Source organism: Megalops cyprinoides, chromosome 7 (genome assembly GCF_013368585.1).
Source record: "Megalops cyprinoides isolate fMegCyp1 chromosome 7, fMegCyp1.pri, whole genome shotgun sequence".
NCBI lineage: Eukaryota > Metazoa > Chordata > Actinopteri > Elopiformes > Megalopidae > Megalops > Megalops cyprinoides.
The window spans coordinates 37,517,582-37,539,923 of record NC_050589.1 but is presented as its reverse complement, the minus strand read 5'-3'; the positions used below and the strand labels follow the sequence as shown (position 1 = coordinate 37,539,923).

General features: G+C 40.0%; 2 protein-coding genes and 1 long non-coding RNA gene across 8 annotated transcripts; 1 reads left to right on the top strand and 2 right to left on the bottom strand.

Annotated features, from left to right (window-relative positions):
* Nucleotides 1–1,175: 1,175 nt before the first annotated feature.
* LOC118780153 (scavenger receptor cysteine-rich type 1 protein M130-like) lies at nt 1,176–6,740 on the bottom strand. 6 transcript variants are annotated; one of them, XM_036532488.1, is made up of 6 exons: nt 6,213–6,740; nt 4,116–4,179; nt 3,897–3,923; nt 3,439–3,750; nt 2,558–2,735; nt 1,176–2,086 (listed from the first exon to the last, which is right to left on the bottom strand). In XM_036532488.1, the coding sequence occupies exons 2-6, from the start codon at nt 4,144–4,146 to the stop codon at nt 2,083–2,085; spliced, it is 552 nt and encodes a 183-aa protein (XP_036388381.1). In that variant the 5' UTR covers nt 4,147–4,179; nt 6,213–6,740; the 3' UTR covers nt 1,176–2,082. The 6 variants fall into 6 exon arrangements, with proteins under 6 accessions (XP_036388381.1, XP_036388382.1, XP_036388384.1 ...); XM_036532491.1 differs by having other exon boundaries at nt 1,177–2,086; nt 2,598–2,735; XM_036532493.1 differs by having other exon boundaries at nt 1,178–2,086; nt 2,598–2,638.
* Nucleotides 6,741–8,648: 1,908 nt separating this feature from the next.
* si:ch211-150o23.3 lies at nt 8,649–16,359 on the bottom strand. Its single transcript, XM_036532487.1, has 9 exons — nt 16,233–16,359; nt 15,579–15,630; nt 15,184–15,222; nt 11,811–12,137; nt 11,224–11,511; nt 10,609–10,923; nt 10,322–10,471; nt 9,405–9,470; nt 8,649–9,228 (listed from the first exon to the last, which is right to left on the bottom strand). Exons 2-8 carry the CDS (start codon nt 15,607–15,609, stop codon nt 9,433–9,435), a joined length of 1,188 nt encoding a protein of 395 aa, XP_036388380.1. The 5' UTR covers nt 15,610–15,630; nt 16,233–16,359; the 3' UTR covers nt 8,649–9,228; nt 9,405–9,432.
* A 1,933-nt stretch (nt 16,360–18,292) lies between these two features.
* LOC118780155 lies at nt 18,293–19,449 on the top strand. Its single transcript, XR_005005067.1, has 3 exons — nt 18,293–18,326; nt 19,052–19,132; nt 19,382–19,449. It is a non-coding gene; the product is annotated as an uncharacterized LOC118780155 (long non-coding RNA).
* Nucleotides 19,450–22,342: the final 2,893 nt, after the last annotated feature.

Here is a 22,342-nt window from a genome sequence, read left to right as displayed (position 1 = left end):
AAGGGATCTTAAAATTAGGTGGAAAAAACTAATTTTGATCCATTTTTATCTGGTATTAGGAAGTGTTTTTGTGTCATGCAGTTTAAAAACCTTCTGACTTGTCAAAAAGGCTTGCTTAATTTGATATACCACTCAAAGTAAGATGTTTTCAAGACAGTTTCACCAAACAAGATATTCAAGATGCACCGTCTAAAAACAAGTCCTTGTAGCTCAAGGAAATTTTGCTTGTTTGGTGACTGTGTCTTATATTAAGTGTAAAGAGATATTTTGACTTGAAAAGAGACAAATATGCTTGGTGAGATTTGGATTTTTTGCAGTGCATTGTGTGATTGCTGTATGGATGTACTGGAGTATTGCATTCACCTTGCCCTGTGGTCCTGCATAAGTGCACAGGTTGCTACAATGGGGCTAGTGCAACTGCCGATTACCAAAGCTGGATCAAAAGGAGTAACATTTAATACAAAAATAGTCTACTGCTGTCAAAGAGATGTGACCAAACTGATTTTGTGGGGGGGGGGGGGGGGGGGGGGGGTTGGTTATGGTGATAGAACTTGTGGCACACAAAGTGGGCTCGGACTACAGGCAACTGCCACTTTTAAGGCATGTGGATATATTTGCTATATCCACACCAATTATTTTGTTGGTTGAGTGATCTAATCGAGTTTTTACATTATGTGCAATTTAGCTTTGTAAAAGATTTGGTGTATGCTAGAAGCTGGGTTAGGAACACTGGGGGCTAAGGACATCAATCTGTGCATGACCTTCATATAATCCCTCCAAAAGTGATAGACCAACAGTCTTGGATGCAACATTCAAGAGGTGAAGTAGTTAAAACCACAGAACCACTATACCTGTACCTTTAAACTGTTGAACCAAACTGTAATGCCATACTGTATGATACTCTGCAGGAACTCAGTGGTATAAAAGAATAAATTCAACAAAGAACTCTTAATGTGCTATACTGTGTGCTGATAATAGTTAATGACACCCTGGTCAACCACACTAATTGACTATTGAACACATTGGACTTAGGCAATAACATGCCATTATTGTAGTACAGTACCAATAAAATATGAACAAAACACACAAATTAACATTAGTCTTTAGTCATTATTTAATAAACAATATGAATAAACAAGAATGATTACAATGTCATTCTTTGTTCTCCCTTGTGATACTGCCATTGGACAATATTGGAACCCTGTTGAAATCTATAGACTGTTAACATAGTTGCCATATATTTGTTCTGTATGACAATATCAAGTGGGTTGTGTTTTACATATAAAACCACCTCCAACAAGCCAAGAGTCAGTTATTTCAGTTTTGAATGTGATGCGATTTCCTTCATTCTGTGATCGTTACTTTGCTTGTGTTGCAAAGATGCAAGCGATAAGCACTCAGACAGAGTAACTTAAAACATTTGTAATTTATCTATTAATTCAACATCTATGAAAGTGGCACAATAACATTCTTCCAGTGTGTGGTGTATTTCCGACATTCACCTCTCATATGGCTCTAATGTTGTCTAATCTAATGAATCTAATGCTGCTTAATAATAATAATGTAATATTTAATAATTGTACATTCAGTTTTGTTGCAAAAAAGCCTTGTAGTAAAGATTACTTCTGCTCCCAAATAAAAAAAAATAGCTGTGCACGTTTTAATAATTAATGTGTTGATCTGGTTTAATATAAAAAAGAATGAGGACAGTGTTCACACAGTGAAATGGAGAATCAAGAAACATAGCAACATGCATGACTGACAGCATCTCTGTTCCTTTATGTGTCTCTGACACGTGTCTGTTCCCCCTCTGTGTCTATGGTGTGTCTCTGTATTTGTTCCTCAAATATTCACAGCTCAGTATCTGCTTGGTATCTGTATGTGTCTGCCTGCTCAATGCTCGCTCTGGGCTCCTGGTCTCAGGACTGTCCCATAGTGGCTTCTTCTTCCTCCTAAGGGGGTTTGTCCTCCAGACAAGGACAGGGAAGGGCAACACCACAGGATATATTCTGCTGCATTTTATCCTTCACTCTTCCTGTCCCAGCCAGCTATTGCAGTCCGATATCAGTATAGATGTTTGACTCACCTGGGGAAAATGGTAGAAATTAATGTTCTGACATATGCTTTTAATTACAATTAATAAATTAATAAATTGTTTAGAATTAAAACAAATTCCCAATAATAATCTCATCTCTACATGAGGCAGAAGGAACTCTGCATACATTCAGCCGTAACTGTCACTTCAGTGACTATTTTAGTGACATTACAAAAATTTCTCCTTTATAAGAGGGAGATATTTTAATGCATCTTTGGTCCAGTTACAAGCAGCTCATACACACCTTATGACTTAGACAAACAAACATTTTCTGTGACCCAGAAATTTACACCCTATGATTCAGTCACACACACACACACACACACACACACACACACACACACACACACACACACACACACAATTCAATTCACTTCAATTCAACAGACTTTATTAGCATGACAACACATTTCGAGTTTTGCCGCAGCAATATATGTTTGGAAAATACCATTATAAACTGACCCAAGCATAATTCCAAACACTGTGTGACTCAGACACTCACACACTCTGTGGCTGCTCTCCAGTTCCTTAATTTTGGAGCGTCTGTAGAAAAACCAGGATATTCCCATCAACACCAGGATGAACAAGACCAGCATCAGCACTAAAGCCACTGTCCAGCGTGGGACACTGACTCCTGTAACTGAGGAGAGACTCCGCATAAGCACTGAACTCAAAGACCTAACAAGGAATACTTACACTTACTGTACACTGACCATTAACACAGCATCTACTATACTACTGAACATGAACATCTAAAATTTACCACTTCAACCAATCTCTGAATGGACTGCTGTATGAAAGGGCTTGTTTACAACAGAAATAATAACAATGATGACATGTGACACCTTCATATTGAAGATGTTTCCCCCGCAGGAGCGCAGGGCATAGTGAATGCAATCCTCCAATTCACTCATTCACCAAGAGCAATCATTTGCATTACAGCAATATAAGCACCTATTGGGGGGATGGGCATAGCTTCACTGTCATCATCCAAGCAACCTGCAGGCACCTGATGGTACCTGAGAGCAGTGAGACGAGTAACCCCTCCTGGCATACCCACCACTGGCAAAACAAAGCCAATTTGGTCCACTGCTGTTGGCTCCCCGTCATCATTGGCTTACGACCCTGCTGGGATCAAACCTGAGCTACAGGGCTGGTAGAACTTGCATTCAAAGCAAATGCCTTCAGCACTGAGATACTCAGAAGCCCCCATAATGAAGAACTTGACTTACTCCTAAATAACTCATTTCATGTTTTTTGTTTTGTTTTATGTTTCTCTCTTTTTAGAGAACAGAAAAAAATTTGTTACCTAAGGCACAATAGCTTAGTAATAAAAGTGATACCTGCGCACACCACGCTGGCATCCTCCTCATGTTTACAATTGACAAAGCCAAGTGGATGGCGAATGCAGTTCACCAGCGACTGTTCCCCGTCCTGACACGCCGGCTTCAGCATCCAGATCGGGCCCTTGCCCGGAAAAAAGTGGGCCATTATTGGGGCTGACAGGGGCTGACCACAGCCCAGTTCGCTGCATACCACCTGGGCGTGCTTCAAATCCCACATGTCGTCACACACCGTACCCCACTCGCCCAGGTGAAACACCTCCACCCGCCCGGAGCACATGCTGGTGCCATTCACCAGCCTCACCTTCATGTCTGTGGGGTGGTGATGGTGGGGTTTTGAGAAATGGAGTACATAGAAGGTTAAGAACATGTGGCTATTTTGCAGATTGTACTGCAGAATGAGGGTAAGCAGTATGAATGAACTCAATGAAACAAAATGAACAGATCTGAACACTCACCTGCATATGAAAGAGTGAAAGTTGGGCCTGCAATAAAACAGAGATTGGAGATGTTAAGTGAGGGGGCAAATAAAAGGGCTGTATTCACACTGGCAGAGAAAGTAATTCACCAAAGACGCTACAAAGGAAGACTGGAAGACTACTTGTCTCTTGCAATTGCAGCAAAATGCTAAATAAAAGCCAACTTGCAAACACCCCTTATACCCCTCGCAAACTCACTGAGAATCCAAATCAGCAGAATCCTCCACATCCTGGTCAATGCCAATGAGAGCTGTGGCTTCAGCTGGGGCACAGAAAGCAGTGGTAAATAGCACCGAGCAAACCACCATCCATACACTCAATTTTAGACAACAGCTGCTTTTTACTGTATGTGATGCAGAAAACGCACACTTGGGATCACATAGATACAGCCAGAAGTAAGCCCACAATGTTCTTCTGACCTCTACAAATCTACTGGGGATCATTCAGGATTTTTTCCCAAATGCTTTCATTTACAATTTTTTCAGGACAGCAGGGCTGATCTCAGAAAAACTGACCCAAAATTTACTTTGTAATTATCTGAACTTGAAAATATTTTTTGGAAAAGAATACAAAGCACTTGTAAAGGAACCACAGGGAAAGTGTTCAGATGGAAGGATCATGCACAGACCTTACAAAGCCACTTTATAAATATTTTGTTTTATTTGCTCATAGGTCCACCCTTGGTACTTTACAAGAAAAAAACCCAAAATGCTTAATTGGAAAACACAGCTTACATTACATTGTGTAGCAAGACTAAAATAATATAGAAATAATATAGTAATTGGAACTCATAATTGGAATTTTATTTTATATTTAACCAGAAAATTCAATTCTCTTTTACAGTGACAACTTGGGGAAGCAAGGTAGAAAAATAAGTGCTAATAAAATAATCCAAATAATCCAACTAATAGTCCTGATACCTCCAGGCAACTGTGAAGAGTGCATTCAGAAAGAGGAAATGTGTCTCTCCTACACTGCAGTCAGGAGGGGAATGCTTGGTTTTAATCGAAAACACTGCTATGATCATGTGGTTAAAATTATAGTGGTTGTTTCAGTCAAGTGTACCATGAGGCAAAAAGTGTGCCAAACATGACGAACAGAGAATATTAACTTGACGGTTGACCAACTTTGCAAATAACTACTTTATTTCAGATAATCTCTGCTGTTTACTCATTACTTATCTCTACAGATTGTATATTATGATCAGATTTTCAACTCTTGTGTTACTTCTGTCCTCTCATTAGGAAATTCTGATTGGTTAAAGGACTATCCAGTGCTTTTGCTTTCCGATGCTATGTTTCGGACTACGCCCCTTCAAGACTTCTCATAACAAGCTGGCAAATCAAACCACTAGCTGAAAAAATGGCAGAGACAGAACTTTCAATGTGACATACACCTATCTTAATATCTGGCCCATACATTTAAAATCTGTCCTATCACTGCTATCTTTGGAGGCTCAGACCACTGAATATATATAGTTATAACCACTGAAAATATATAGTTGCTACTGAACCTTTGGTATGAGTTATTACAGGGTCACATGCAGACAAAACAAAAACATGTCAACAAGAGAGAAAATGTATATAAAATTACCACAACTATTCAAACACTGGCACCTTGTGGAGAATGTAAGGAGCAGTGAAGATTAACAAGGGCCACACATGAACCAGACTAAAAATCTCATCTACTTCCTACTACCAAAAAGAAAATTAATACATTTTTGCAAATGAATCCCATGAATTTGCAACAAGCAGATTTGTCCACAAAGGCAGTTTTGTCCAAATGCCATCATGTCCATGGATAGAAGAGAAATTAGGAGATACTGTTTTAAATCAGTGTTTTTCATCCCTGGTCCTGTGAACCCACTGTATGCTGCGTTTCATTGCATTTCAGCTCTCACTTAATTTGACTTAAGTTGTTTACTAACTACATTTTTTTTTAAATCTTGACATTTAGTCAGGTATAAATGTGTCTGAAAAAGAAATGTGTTTTCACAGTTTAGTGAAAAACCTTGCCCTTGAAAAACAATGTAGCTGTTTCAATTAAGCATTAATGTATAACATCTGTAACAAAAACTACAAATATAGAGGCCTAAGTGAAAACAAGATCCATATTCTATTAACCGCTAAAGTGAACGTAATAAACTGGGGAGAAAACTGGGTATACCATGTGTCCGAAGGACGTAGTGGCTCACTCACTTTTACATTATATTTAAAATATATAAACATTCTCCTATTTGCGGCACGAGAGAGCAACTCGGTTAATTAAAAGAAATGTAAATGTACCATTACTTACACAAGATATTGTAAAACTTATCCTGAAAATCGTCAAAGGTCAGATTGCTTTGCACTTGAGTTGAATCGTCCCATATGACAGCCAACGCAGCCTACATGAAGACATGCCATCTCCACAGCGGCAAAGCGCTGGGCCCAGCCGATCACGTTTCCTTATTGAGGCAAGTTGTGCCTCAGTTACGTCTCCCTCCTACCCAAAAGAAGCATCTTGGTAAATCCGCTAACGTTACTTATTTTGTGCATCATCAGGATGTTCTGAAGAAGAAACGGCAAGCAATGCTCGCTGTCTTTTCGTTTAAAGCGATCGGTTAGGTCGCAGATTAAAAATACGAGCTATTTTGAAACCCCGACTGTAAAGATTCAACGATGAGGAGGGTCGAATGAAAACTCCGTGCGAGCGTGACAATCCGCATATCGTGATCCAAACACAAACCACGAACATTAAAACGGGGGATTGACATATACAATAAACATGATTGCTGTTATGAAGGACTGGCATTTCCTTCGTACGTCTCCCACGCAATTCTGGTATTTCCTCCCTGGCTGTCGAACAAAAGGGGGAGGGATCATTCCCGTAAACTTTGCTGTTCCTGGAAGAATAATGAATAATAAAATATGGATTTACCACTGCGGCCAATTCAATCGTCTAAAATACTATATAGCTACATACAGCAAACCAAAAAATTGTGAACTGGGAAAAATTTATCTGGCGGAACTTCTTCGATCAGTCTTACACATCAATCCGTTTAACCTCTTTGGTAAGATTTTATTCATTCCGTTCGGAGCAAGTTGCCTGTCTCCATAGGCACTACAGCTATGCGATAATTACTCAATTTCAACTCCTTACGTGGTTGAATGTCGGGCGCAGCAACATTCTTGTCTGCAGACAATTTAGAAGTACCAGGATACATATACTTAAAATAAAGGAGCATGGTTTGGCATTAACTATTTTTATACACATGCAAGTAGCTAAAGCCTTCACAAAATACACATCCGTGCCAGTCTCTTGAGGTAGACTAGTGCAGGGGGTGACAACATAAAGCGATATAATCTGTGTGCACCAAATAAGAAATCGCCCTGAACTTTTCCCAACGAATGGCTATAAGTACTAATGGGCACTTTTTTTGCAAAACCAAAATCGTTTTGTTCACTTCATTGCGAAAATAAGGTTTTACTCCCATTTGTTCATCTATGCCAGTTCAACAGAATTGAGAAGTTTGTACCCGAGACCCACCCTCTGTTCGTCCACATTAAATTAAAAATGAAGGGCGACGGTATTCAGCGTTACAGCGTTCGGGTTCCACTTCCTACCACTTAATACGTCCAAATAAAACTGAGGCTGTAATAGGTGAAATTACACCAAGTCTTTCAGTAACATAGTCCCTCCTTGTTAACGACACCAATTTGTCGTCCTAATGCTATATCTACACATATACAGGAGCTATTCGATCGGCCTTCAGTTTTTTTTTTTGCCTGTGGCGCCAAAAAAAAAAAAAAAAAAGTAGAACTGGAGCTTGAAGACAAGTCAGGGATATGGCATCCGACTCATTACTATAAGACTTACAGTAAAATGACCCAGATACGAAACAGTAAAGAAAATGAACACCGAATAGCAAAAAATATTATTTTTATTTATTTATTTATTTTAGATTTCCCTTCCCCGCGATTATATGACTACTAGCTTTCACCCCCTAATCGTCGGTTTCTATGTTTTTGGGGATAGGTGCTGTACAGTGTCAGTGCTCTTCAAATAACCTTGATAGCATCCTGATAAGAGCAGCAGCGTAGCATAGTGATAAAGAAAAGGTCTCATAACTGTAAGGTTGCTTGTTTGATTCCCCGCTGAGACACTGCTACTGTACCCTTTGGGCAATGTAGGTAATCCAGAACTGCCTCAGTAAGTATCCAGCTGTGTAAATGGATAACATGTAAAAATTGTAACCTATGTAAATTGCTCTGGATATGGGTGTCTGCTAAATTACAAAAATGTAATGTAATAACATCTTAACTTACAATGAACACTACTCTTAATAACCAATCCACTCACTATACAGATCAGAGAATATGTGCCCCTTTGACAGGGCCTCATGCCAATACCTCAAATGCTTAATTCTGGCCCAGAACATATCCAAGTTCTCATGAAGATCTCTGTGCTACTTGATAGATAGGCTACTTTGAATGACAGATCAGGGTAACAAGATTAAGCTCACATATGAAGGCAAAATAAAGAGATCACCAGATATATGTTTTCTGTTCACTTTGGCAAGGAGATCACAGGTTAAAACAGACCATACATCAAAAGAGGTGTAGAAAATGGCTGTATCTTAAATCTGAATGAGGAAGTAACTATGCTGAATTTTAATGTTTATGCAGTCCCACAAACTTCAAATAAAACACAATTATCACACACATTATATGATACACATTTACTCACAAGTAGAAGTTATAAAATGTTTAGTAGAAATGAACAAAAGCAAATGCTCTGTTAAAGTGCTGCAGTGTTCCCCTCTCTGCTTATCCCAGAGTGAAGGGCTCTTTTGACAGATGTCCACAGCTTGCATCGGCCACCACCACCAGCTTTCAGGTGCTTTTAGGAGGTCAGAGCAGCATTCTAATGCACAGTGCTTTGTACTGCGAGCATAATCTCCTCAGACGTTGCAGCTGTTGGATGGAACAGCTGGAAAGTGTCCAATCACCATTTGGTTGTTTCCTATGAGAAAACCTCAGTCATTGACCAAAAAGAAGTTTTACAGACAGTGATCGAGATAACCTTTAGGGTTTGGACAGGTGGGCTGTCTTTAGGTGCTGTTCCTGGTCCGTCTGTAGTCATTTCCAGTGAGGATCATTTGCTCCCTCATTGTAGATGAGGAGAGCAGGGGGTGGGGGAGCTGTTCTCTCACATCCAGGCCTGCTGGGAGACCCCTGCATGTCAGGTAGGCCCAAAGCCTTCTGATCAGCCAGTCCACAGCATTAGACACGGCCCTGCTTCAACTCCGCACTGCACTCGTGACCTGGACCTATGGTAAACAAACATACATGCTATGCATTCATTCAAGAGATTCATCATTATTACATACAAGGTCACAAGGATGAGGAAGTAACATGGAGACAAAACAGCACTGTGTACAGTGTAATAGAGACAGGAGAGAATTGTATTCAAGCAGCTACTGGAGAGAGCTGTGTTAACTCTTACCTCAGGAATTTTTCTATGTCAGATCTTGTTATTTAACTGGTACAACAACGTACGTGTTCTCAACACCTGCAGAAGCAATAACAATGAGACCATGAGCAACTAACAGTTCCATCTGGCTGTTTTATATTTACAGTAGTATATTTCATCAAAGCATTTGTTTTGTGAGTTGATTTATACTCTATTGGGCTGTTACAATTTTTGTAACAAAAAAAAAACAACTGTAGGGCTTCAAGGAAAGGAAGGAGGGAAGACTAGGAACAACACTACTAAAGTATGAAAAAGCTTAAAAATGTTAATCAAACTGTTGAGAAAGAACAGGACCATGCAAATGGAATTTAAGTCAGTTTGACCAAAGAGAAAATTGCATTTCAATTCTGAAGTGTGAATATTTAATGGTTTTGTATTAAATGTAAAGCTGGCAATTAGTTAGAAGTGCTCAAAAATGAGAACATATGGCCCTAGCAATAGCTCAGTGGTTAAGGTGTTGAGCTCTATGGCCCGGGTGTGATCCCAGCCACATCATCATGACAATGATGGGGAGCCCATAGCAGCAGAACAAATTGGCTTCAATCTGCTAGGGATCAGGGTGGGGAGTCAGTGAGGGTTTCTTGGTCTAGATTCTAAAAATACTAAATTGTATCCTTGTATCCTCCATGACCTCAAAAAATAGATAAATGGTCACCACTTTGAGGACTGTGCCAATTCCTTAGAAGACCTATGAAGGAAGCAAGACATTTCCTTGATTGTTTCCTCACGCAGAGGTTGCAGTGATGTATCCTCATCCAGAAGTATCCCCTCACACCATATCATCAGTCTCAGTTGTGGAAAAAGGCCAAACGACCATACACATTGTAAGTTGGTGGGGCTTCTGAAGGAGACTGAAATGTGGGGGTGGGGGGAGAATTGGGGATACTCACATGTCCGGCTGCCTCTCTCCAGTTCCATGGGTGTACCCTTCCTCTTACACAGCCCACGCACAACCAGAATGATCACTAGAACTGCAACAGCAAATGTGACCGCAGACACCAGCCAGCTGACCTCCATGGCACTCAGAATGGGTTTCGGCTCTGAGGTCAGAAACATGAGCAGTCACATGACCAGAAAATGGTTCCTCAGTCACATGATCATCAGTGTGCTGTCAGAGAGAAAAAGAGGGACAGAGACAGAGGGAAACACCTGCACACCTGAAGAATGTCACACTCACCTCTGAGGATGATGGGTAGTGGCTGGCTCTCCCGAGAGGTGAAGACTCTGCCCCCCAGCTGAACCCGGTACAAACAGCAGTAGTAGCCCTCATGTGAAGTCTGGGCACTGGGAAAGGTGAAGGTGACTGAGGGAGTAAAAGCAGGCACTGACTGGCGTACTGTGCCATTGGAACGGATAATCCGAAGCTGAAAGGAGCCCCCTGGATACAGTGACTGAGTGGAGCATGTCACGTTGAAGCTGTGACCCCGAATCACACTTCCTGGGGGTGCATCGAGGGACACATTGTACCAGATTTCTGGTGTGTTCAGCTCCACTGCAGAAGGAGAGGGACAGTGAAACACCACATCTCACACTGCTCTTAAAATATGTGACAAAAGCTTCTTATGTTATGCATGGAATTCTATGCTCAAAGAATGCTTGGTAAAATGTAAAGACACACTGTGTCACCCTGGATAAGGGCATCTCATTGACAAATTCATCAGCAGATATAAAGGTTTTCAGTAGATAAATACACTTACATTAGTATATGTGAGAATAAAAATACAATTTTGGTTGTATTGTAACCAAAAAGGTTAAGCCAACATCAGAAATAAGAACGGGGGGCATAACTCACCCACAGTGATGTTAACGGAGTTACTAGGTGGGGACCGCACTCTGCCCTGCACTTTGTACACACAGCTGTAGCTGCCCTGATGGGGCATCTCCATGTTGAAAACCACAAGCTCTGTCCTCATCTGTGGGGATGCAAATGTGTGGGACACCACACCACCCCTCCTGTACAAGTAGAAGTCAGTAATGTGGTAGGGACTAGGGGGTGCCATGCAGCTGAAGCGCACAGCCTCTCCAGGATAGAACACAGACTGGGGGGACAGCAAGGACAGGACAGGTCTCTCCAGAGGTCCTGGAAGGAACAGAAACAACAAACACCTTCAGCCTTCACAAAGCTAATCTCAGCACAACAAAAGTTACCCTACAGTTCATCAAGTAAAGTATTTTCCGATACTGTCTGAGTTTAACTACCAGCTCAGTAAGCTTCCTATGGTTACACAAATACAGCCAGCCATTCCTCTTCATGGAGAGTTGTGCAAGCAGTGACAGCTGCTTAATCTTCTTTTATAATCTCACAGAACATTAGTGGTTTTAAGCCATACCTCCCCCCTCCCCACTGGAAGGGAGAAAGCAAGGCTACATCTCTTGTACCTGAGCACTCAGTCCCCGCATCATCCCTGTGGGAGCAGCTGTGTTCATCCTTGCTGTTCCAGAAGCTGTGGCTGTGGCACTGGGACAGTTCCTCCTCGTCACCGGTGCACTGCATGTCCCTCAGCCATATGACTCCGACGCCTCTCCCAAACATGGTGGTGGTGAAGGCACTTACGGCTCTCCCACAGCCCAGCTCTCTGCACACCACGTCTGCATCTCTTAGGTCCCAGCCACGACCACATATTGTTCCCCACTGGTGACTGCGGTAAACCTCCACTCTGCCTGAGCAATTCTTGCCGCTGTCCACCAGTCTGACCAGCTTAGTGTCTGTGGATAATCACCACAGTGATGGGAAGCATTCTCTGTATTACGACATTTCTTGCATGTTAATTATAACATTCTATACATTTGGTATGATATTTGCAATTACATGCATGGTAAACTGCTCTTTATAAACTGCATTTGTAACAAAAAACATGATGATAGGTTAAGGTAGCTGTAAAAGGTAAGAGCAGATTTCTCATATACCTTACAATAAGAAGAACCTCCTACTGTCACAGAAACAATGAGAGGAGTGTGCACACTGTGTGCCTGACCTGGGTTCATATTTCATAACTTGAGCTCCAGCATCACATGATGACATTAACACTTGACATATTACATTACATTACTGTCATGTAGCAGATATTTTTTATCCAGACCAACTTACACTGTGCATCTAATAAAGTAGTATTAAAAGTTACATAAACAGGACACCACTAAACATGCATAAATAAGCATCAGTATTAAACATAGTGCTAAGATCACAAATGCATGCCTAGACTGGCATACAAGTACACAGCAATAAGTATGACTTAAGGACTACACCATTTTAAATATAATGCTAAAAGACCACACATATGCAAGAAAACATACCCAGTTACATAAAACTCTGAAATATACTTCCACATATATAACTGCACATAAGAGGGACAAAAGATCATGCTTGGGAAGGGGGGTGAGGTGTAGCCTGAAATGGTGGGTCTTCAGTTTTCAGATGGCCAGTGCTCCAGCTGTTCTGACTGAAACAGGAAGCTTGCTCCAGCACACAAAAACCAAGACAGACAGTGGGCATGACCAGGATGCCAGGCTACGAGAGGGAGGAACAGCCCAATGTCTTGAAAAAGCTGAGTACAGTGGTCTGGCCAGTGTGAAGAACTGGGCAATCAGCTCAAGGTAAGTGGGAGCCATTCCCCTTACAACAACAGTTTGACAGGCTAACACCAGTGTTTGGAAACGGATGCATGCCTTCACTGGGTAGCCAGTGAGAGGAGATCAGAAAGTGTGAGACATGGGAGAGTTTGGGGACACTGTGGACAAATGAAGCAGCAGCATTCTGTAGAAGTTTCAGGGGTTTGATTGCACATACAGGGAGCTTAGCAAGCAGAGAGTTACAGTAGTCTGAGCTGGAGAGAACCAGGGCTTGTCCCAGGAAATGGGTTGAGTAGGTGGTGAGGAGGGGGCAAATTCTTCACATGTTGTATTGAAAGAATCTGCAGGTCCTGCTGACCGTAGCTATGTGATCCATGTATGTGAGATCACTGTCAAGTGCCACTCCAGTAGTCTTGACAGTCCGGGAGGTTGACACTGGTGTTTTCCAGGGTGATGGTCAGATAAAAATTTGAATGAAGAAGACTTGGCTGGAATATACAGAAGCTCATTCTTGGCCAAATTCAGTCTCAGGTGATATTTAAATGTCCGCAATGATGCATCAGCTAGGTAAGCTAAGATACAAGATGAGATCTAGATGTCAAATACGGGAAAAGAAAGAAACTGTTTCATGTCATCAGCATAACATTGTTATGAGAGGGCATGGAAGGAAATGACAGAGTGAAGTGATCTTGTGTATGAAGAAAAAAAAAGAGGCGCAAGGACTGACCCTGAGGGGTTGATGTGACTCCTTTCCAGGACTCCTGATAAGTGGGCTGTGAGAGGTAAGATGAAATCCAGCTAACAATGGTGCCTGAGATGCCACCAAGGAAGACAGAAAGACGTGGTGATTTACTGTGTCAAAGACCACAGAGTAAGAATTGGAATGAGAACAGATCTAGAGAATGCCCTTGTAGAATTAACGGCATTTGACACAGAAAGAAGAGCCATTTCAGTGGAGTGACCAGCCTTGAAGCCATACTGATTGGGGTTGTGTAGGCCATTCTGTGTGAAAAATGTGAGAGTTGGTTGAGGGCAGCACATTCAAGAGTTTTGGAGAGGAAGGGCAGAAGGGAGACAGGGCGGTAGCTATGGGCACCAGAAGGGTCTCCTGTTGGTTTGTTGATAAGGTGTCAGACACAGTCCTGTTTTAAGACAGATGAGCATGACCAGTGGTCAGGGAGTTGCTAAAAAGCAACATGATGAATGGGAGAATGTCAGGTTCAATATTCTGGGGAGGGGGATATGGAAGAGGGTCCAAGGAAAAGGCAGCTGGATGATGATACAAAATAGTCCATATTAGTGTCTTATTCAGGAAGGCATGCACCTTTATTCTGATTTAACCATTACTTAAGACTGTGGATATGTGAAAGGCTAATGTATATTGCAAGAGAAAAACATAGTCATGCAAAGATATAGCACAAATAGAGTAGGTTTTTAAACCCCAAAAATGTCTCACAGGAAAATGGCCCTGCAGGCTGGATATTTTTGTGTAAAAATTGAGACAGGGGGCCAAATATATAAAGTACAATTTATTTGCACCATATTCATAACAAAAAAGCTTCATCAAAAACAAATGCTGTTGGATGTGTAACAGATATTTTTGCCATTGAAGGTGAAAGATACACTGAAATCCTGATTAAGAAAAGAAATCGTCTGGGTTTCTATGACTACTGAGGGGCCTAAAAGGACCACAATTACATTATATTACTGGCATTTAGCAGACATTCTTATCCAGAGCAACTTACATCAGCCACAGTTTTTTTTTTTAACAATGTTATCCGTTTGTACAGCTGAGGCAAGTGTGGGTTAAGTACCTTGCCCAAGAGTACAGCAGCAGTGCCCCAGCGGCGAATTGAAAGAGAAACCTTTCGGTTGTAAGTCCTACTCCTTAACCACTATACTACACTACAGACCACCAGAAGCACAGATCTAACATATCCCAAAGCAACTCCCTCTGGATAATGTGAACTGTACAGACGCAGGTGAGACCTGAAAAAGTATAAAAGACAACTAAAATCAATTAACTATGTCTAGTTGCAGTTGAGCCAGACTTCTTACTCTTTTAGCACAGTTCAACCTGGGTGTTCATCTGCTGTACTGCACACATTGGTGACTGCAGTTGAAACTGAGCTTTGATGAGATTATTTCTAACTTCCTGTCTGAGCCATTGCCTCATACTCACCTGACGCACCAACCACATACCCGAGGGCCAGAATCCGGGCTGGAAGAATGGGACACAGACAAGAGGAGCATGAATCTATGGTTCTGATTAAATGGAAATGTTTAACTAGGTATATTCAAAATGACCTTTGTGTTAACTATGGCATACATTCTTGATAAAAGGAATTACACAAAACTGTCAAGTTCAGTAGAAGGTATATTAAGTTTATAAAGTTTAAGTTTTAAAAAAAAAAGTCGCTAATCTCATGGATGTGGGGTGTTCCTTACTGTGTTACTCAACGCTTCTTGTCGGGTGCTCACACTCATAACAAGTCTACACTGATCTCACTCACTAAACTTCAGTATTTCACAAGGGCATTCCTAGCGCAAAGAGAGGGTATTAAGCGACAAACTCACCGAACATCACAAGGAGGAATACCCCCAGCATCCTAAGCGCCGACAGACCAAGCTGCAGCACACATAAAAAGACGATAAAAACACAGGCTTAGTATCGCGTTTAAATAGGTGCATGCAATGGCGCAGTGCAAACGCATATTCTGAACGATACTAAAACGTGAAAGCACTGATGTTTTTTTTTCCTCACGACAAACTCATTGCCATCACCAACATAGTCCTACTAACCTCCTGTTGGGGTCAACCGTACAGTGCAGCCTAAAAGCAGTAAACAGCGAGCGTTTTATGTAACGTTCAAGTTACGCAATACACCGCTGCCGATATACTCAAATAAGCAAGCTGATTTGATGGTACGTCTGTGGACTGCATATCCTATACGCGACGTCCACATTTTATTGTCACATTTCGCCGACTTTACTAGCTATATGCATCATTTAAATTAATACTCAAAATAATTTTTAAACCACGCCCCGTAAGTATCCTTTTTCCTATACTGCCGATAAATTCTAAATCTAGAGAAAATCCAACCAAAACTAAGGTTAGATAGACGTTCCAAGACAAGAAAAAGATAGCAGAGAGGAAGACAAGACTACGATTACTAACTAGCTAGTCTAACAAACCAACTACAAAGTTGTGCAAAATACTTAAAATACTTACATATTGCTGCTGCTTCGAGTAGTACCGAACCGCTGATACCTGTGTATGTGGATGGCTACATAATTACCGACAGTGTAATACACCGGTAAGATGAATGGCTTGTTTACTGTCGCTGAACCATTGACAATTGACGTATTGCCTCGATCCAGGTGGGCTTGTCTCCTCAGAATGACGTACAAAAATAGAGGGCACCAATCAACTTACACAGTACTTTCATACTGTTAGACGTGGGCTTTCACAGTGTAAGTGCATTATTGCCATCTACTGACTGGAGTCAGTACTGAATGACACTTGACGTAGCATTGCGGCTGACTTACTTTAAAAAAAAAAAAAAAAAAAAAATCTTGAAATATATATCTACCAAGTGGTGTGTTTCAACGCTCATGTGACAAAGGGGAGTGAAGGAGGAGGTCTAATGGTTATTTATTATGTAAATATACGTAAATCATAGCAACCTGAAAGTGGAAGTCAAAAGGCACAATACAGTCTGACTTCTCACAGGATCAGTAGTCAGGTAACTTTTTATGTTCTCACTGCTATGTGGCGGTTTGATTTAAATCTAACTTCTTAATTTCTAAAATCTTAATTTGCACAATTTCATCATTAGTGTTTTTGTATTCTTGTGATGTGTTTTCAGGTAAAATTGTCACTATTGCTTTACATTTCATCTTGAGGGAGAGATACAAATGAACTGTTCGAAACTAGAGTTGAAAGTCATATTTACTGTGAGGACTTAAGTACATGCATTTATAAATGTATAGTTGCAGTCACTGTTTTTAGTGTTGCTCAAAGGGAGTGCAGAGAATAGCCCATAAATTCACTAGAATTTCTCTAAATGAGGATGAATTGATAGCATATGCCTAATTCAAGCAAAGTAGAACTAGAGTTAACAGAAAGTGAAAGTGAATCACAGGACTGATTGCATTTTATGACAACTGATCCCAAATGCCCCTGTGCATCACAGTTTGATTGCAACCTTGTGCTGATGTCATAGATCCATCAGCAAGTACATAAGAGTGTGCTTGACCTGGTTCTGTGTGCATACATTTATTTAAGCTCAAATCTTCACTCTGCAGTGTATGCTGGTGTAAAGCTGGGAGGAGTCATGCAAAGAGAGACACTCATTCCTGTCTTCCTCTTTGTCTACGGTAATCTCCTGATCCTGAGAGCTCATGGGATAGTGGGGGCACTGTAACATCTGCAGACCAACGGCTGGTGGAGGAAGTGACCGATACTCCACTTGCTGAGAAGTTTTGTCCTCTGGAAAATTTTGATAACTATCATGATATATTTTACTGCAGAATAAATGTTGTAAATTCTTTGTTGGTTGAATTCAGAGCTCTTTATCCCTCCCTTTCTTTGTTTATCCAGTTGTCAGCCACTGTGACACTGCAGTTGTGCAGTTTCCAGGACTGCACACTGATATCTCTGGTAAAGTCACCTCCAACATGTTTGTGATAATTAGCATGTTATATCTTAGAGACATTGTTTGTGCCCAATTTCATTTAACAACAGAACTTGGATTTTTTTCTAAAGAAAAATGCTGTTTGTTGTTATTTTTGTTTGTGTTTGTGTACTAGCAGCTAGTCCAAGACTCAGACTCAAAACAGATGTAGGACACCAATAACTTTTAATGTTTCTTTTATGTTTTTGTTTTACACATTTGTGTGTGTGTGTGTGTGTGTGTGTGTTTTCTTTTCTGTTTCAGAGTGTATGCTAACTCAGTGTGTCAGAGGAATCAATGCCTGTTTGGACAGGAATGGGAGGACAATGACACACAAACTCAAAGGTAAGAGGCATGGGAGAGCTATAGCTCAGACTATGTGAATTTTTGTGTTAATAGAAAGGTTTAATAATGTTAATCATGATACTAATGTGCTGCAGAGTGTATCATCCAGAGGTGCAAAAGTGTCACCATCCGCTGTATGAAGAATTTTTACAAACAAATATCTCCATACTTAGGTGAGACATTGTTAATGTCAACTTTTATATACAGTACTGTTACTGAAAATAATTCCTGGTATCATAATTTTTTTGTAATATTTTCCTCAGTAAGAGATGGACCATTTGCCTCAACTATTCAAACATTTGGTGGTATGTATTGTAAATACTTTATAGTATGATTTTGTGAGGTACATATGATGGAAGCACATTTTTGTTGAGCATACATACTCATACAGAGAATGTGCTCTGATTTGTTTAGATGTACTTTCTTTGTTTTCTTTGTCTCTAATACTATATCTTTCTATGTCTCCCTTCTCTCATCCCATCCTTTTGGCCCATTTATGTAATCATGTCTCTGTTGCTCACCAAATTCTATACCGAAAGTCAATTGCAGCAGATTCAGGCTTACATTTTTTTTTTTTTACAATTGCTTTGATACATTTTTCATTTGTGAAAGAGTGAAAAACTAGTCTAAACATAAAACATCAAACTGAGGTGTAAATCTAATTGTAATCATTTGTAATCACTGATAAATACTTAATTAACACCCTTAATTACTAGCTCAAATTTTAAAATACCATTAAATTCCATAAAGCCCTACACTTTTTTTTTCCAAACACTAATTCTGGTAAAACACTGTTGTAACAGGTAGTGCTTAGTGCTTCCATGGTCAGAATTTTGCACTTTGACATAATCTTTTGAATATATACCAAAGCATCATAAAATGGCTAATTCAACTGACTTCAATTGATTTTTGGTTGGTTGAGAATGATTGGATGGGCAATCACTGGTATGCATAGCAAAGTGAATATGATGTCAAAATGGAGTTACATCTTGGGATGTTAAGACACTTTGGGTCTTTAATGTCATTCCAGAAATTGTGACATCAGAGTTACCAGACATTTATCTCCAATGCTGGCTTAAGGCAGACATGAACAACCTCAAGGAACTCACAGGTGAGTAAAAACCAAACAGTTTAATTCACCTGGGCTTTAAGAAGTGTTGTCTATGTATAATGTAAATTAAGATGTTTTATGGCTATTTTAGTGGCAAGCCTTTTTACCTTAGAAGTAAATCCAACTGTCAGGAGTAATTGTCACATTGATGTGATGTTTTCTTGTGATCATAGACACCCAATACATCTGTGTGTTTCTCTGTGCATGTCTCTCTCTCGTTCTCTTTCTCTGTATGTGTTTGTATTGCAGTATGTTTTATTAAGAGCCTCATTGATAAAGCACAGCCCCTGATCACTGTATTAGCTACAAAGGCCTTCCATGAGCCAGGTCAGAGCCCTTCACTTGCAGATTAGATTATCATTATTGTGTATTTTATGTCACTATTGCCTATTCATGAATGCTGTGGCTATTAGTGTAGATTTGTGATATCATTGTTGATTGTCTTTATCATTAGTCTAGACAGAAAAAGATTTTGAATCACTGTGGCTGGTATTTTGATGATTTAATACAGAGGTTTCCAAGTTTATTAGTCCACAGCAGTACACTCCACTTTAAAGTTGCTTAAAATGGTTTCTGGGAGAATTACCTTGATACTTTTGCTTTATATCTTTGTCATCAAATATAATCCGCAATCTCTTTGAATTTAATTATTGTGAGTGATAAGATGCAGTTCCAGCATTGCTCTGTCCCTCTCTGGGTAATGATTTTACCACACTCATTTGTTATCATTCATTCTACAGCCTACATGTCCTGTTGGCTGTCTCATGCCCTGAAAGGTCTGGCTGGTTGCTATGACCACTTGGGGGATGGCTACTTAGAAGACTTGCGTAAGTATGGCCAACACAGCCCACCATGGCAGACTCCACCCTGGAGCTACACCAAGCCACAGCACAGTCCTTCCCCTTTCCCTCTCTCACTGGGCCTCATTCAGCAAAATGTTCATAGAACTGATTATATTTTGCAAAAAGTGTGTAATAAAAAGTCATCAGATTTATGAAATGTATGTAAACACCCAAAATTGTTGTCACTCTTGGTCATATTATAATAAATACAAACTGTTCCTAATTCAGATGCTCATGCATGTTATCTGTAATTACCATAAGTAATCACCCCAGAAATCCCATATAAAAATGTATTCTGAGTCACAGGTATAACTAAAGCTGGTGAAAGGGAAAAAAAGAAGATATTTTCTCTGATCCAGACATGTAAACAATCCTGACAGAGGTGGATGCAAGAAAAAATTGTGGGAGTAGTTTTTTTTGCTTTTCCTACAGGCACAGAATCAAGTACTTTTGTAGCATGTAACCTCTGATACTTACAGTATTGACAAGGTCGCAGTTATAATTTGACCAATAAGTTAATGAATAATATATGAGTGCTTATTGGGGACTCTCATGTGGGTGAATGACCCGCCACACAATTTAAATTCTTAAGCACCATTTATGCTGCACCTTTTTGTTATTGTTTTGTTTTTGAAAAGCTAGAATAGACCAGTTGTATCAGCACCAAAACCCATTATTATGAACTAGTATGAAAAAATTGGCAGGTACAATAACAGGAGTTATAGTCCATGTGGGGAAAAAAAATCTGCAGCAAATGCAATTCAGATCAACAAATTTGATTCAGTATTGTCATCAAACTAAACCAAGCCATTTTTCTTCCTCCTCAGGTCAGAAAGACGTCAAAGACTTCTGCCCTCTTTTCCATTGTAGCCCTGTCCTCTTCCCGGTTATTTTGTTATAACCAGGGCTGTTCCCTAATGGCAATTTGTCTGCATAATGTTGTTGTTTGTGCGTATACAGGTTCTGCAGCACAGTGTGTGGCACATTTTGTTATCCCATGTGTTATAATGGGTCATTCTTTCAGATTATCCCAAGGACACAATATGAAATTGTCAACATGTAATTGTCCTGACAAATATATAACCTTAAAATTTGTGTTATGCATATGTGTTTATGTATGTGTTTGTATTTAATCATTGGCTGCTTTATGGATCATTGACAATGATAATTTAATTGTTTTCCACAGACGTGAATATACAGAGAGAGTTTCAGCAAAACATGCTGGGTAAGTTTCATGGAATTTCCCCTCTATGGCAGTTGACTTACGGGTGTTTCAGTTGAATTCTGTTCTGTCTGTCCTGTACTAGGACAGAGGTATGCTTGCCAATCGGATTATGTTGCTGTTGGATTTATTCATTTATTTTACTATATTCAACTCAGAATACAAACTGAATTTTCCTTCCTAGCATAAAATACCCCAAATACTTCTTTCAGCTCATTCACACTTACTTTGACAATTTCATTTGTGCTGGCTTTCAGATCCAAATATGTGGTGTGTGTAGCATTCTGTTTCATGTTTAATCAATGCAAAGTTCCATTTATTTTCCTGAGATCTGGATCTTTTTGTTTTTGGAATATCACTATTTTAGTCTTTTTATATTTACTGTCAGAGCCCAGAGCAGTGCTGCTCTGTGTAAACCATGTTCTGCTGCAGCTGTCTGTTCTGTGGAAAAGTGAAGAAAAAGTGAAGAAACTTCATCTGCAAAGAGCAGGAATTTGAATTCTTTATGTTATCATATATCATATGTTTTATCACGTCACCAGGGGCTGTAAATACAATGCCATTGTAAATTCACATATCTGTAGATGGTGAGCAGTGCCTATGTACACTGCAGAACTATGGCCCTGCCTCACTCCATGTGCCTGAGTGAAGAAATTGGTTCACACTTGTTTTCTGAGTAATTTGATTTACCTACACCAGTTTCCATCCTCTCTCTCTCTCTCTCCCTCCCTCCCTCTCCCTCCCTCCCTACCTTAGAGTACCTCACATGTTTTAAAGCTGGTTTTGCAAAAATGAACCCAGAATGCATGAAAATGATGGATGGTATTTTTGGTAGGTAACATAATATATTATTTGTATATTTTATATATATTGTTATGATTTGTGATAATTTTGTCATCACACTGTAAATTACTTAAGGGGGATAAAGTCAAGTAGCTTTTTTATTTCAGTGAAGCAGAGGCTTTTAGAATCAATATCACAAAGTTTTGGACAGCAGTTGAAAGAGATTCAGCTCTGTGTTCATGCTGTGTGGCTCTGTCTGTGCTGTTTGGATGTATTAGGTTCTTCACCAGCAAGAATACGTCAGTACAAGGGTAAGTCTTTCATGTGCTTCATGTAAGTTCTTTTGGTGCTTTCAACTTAATA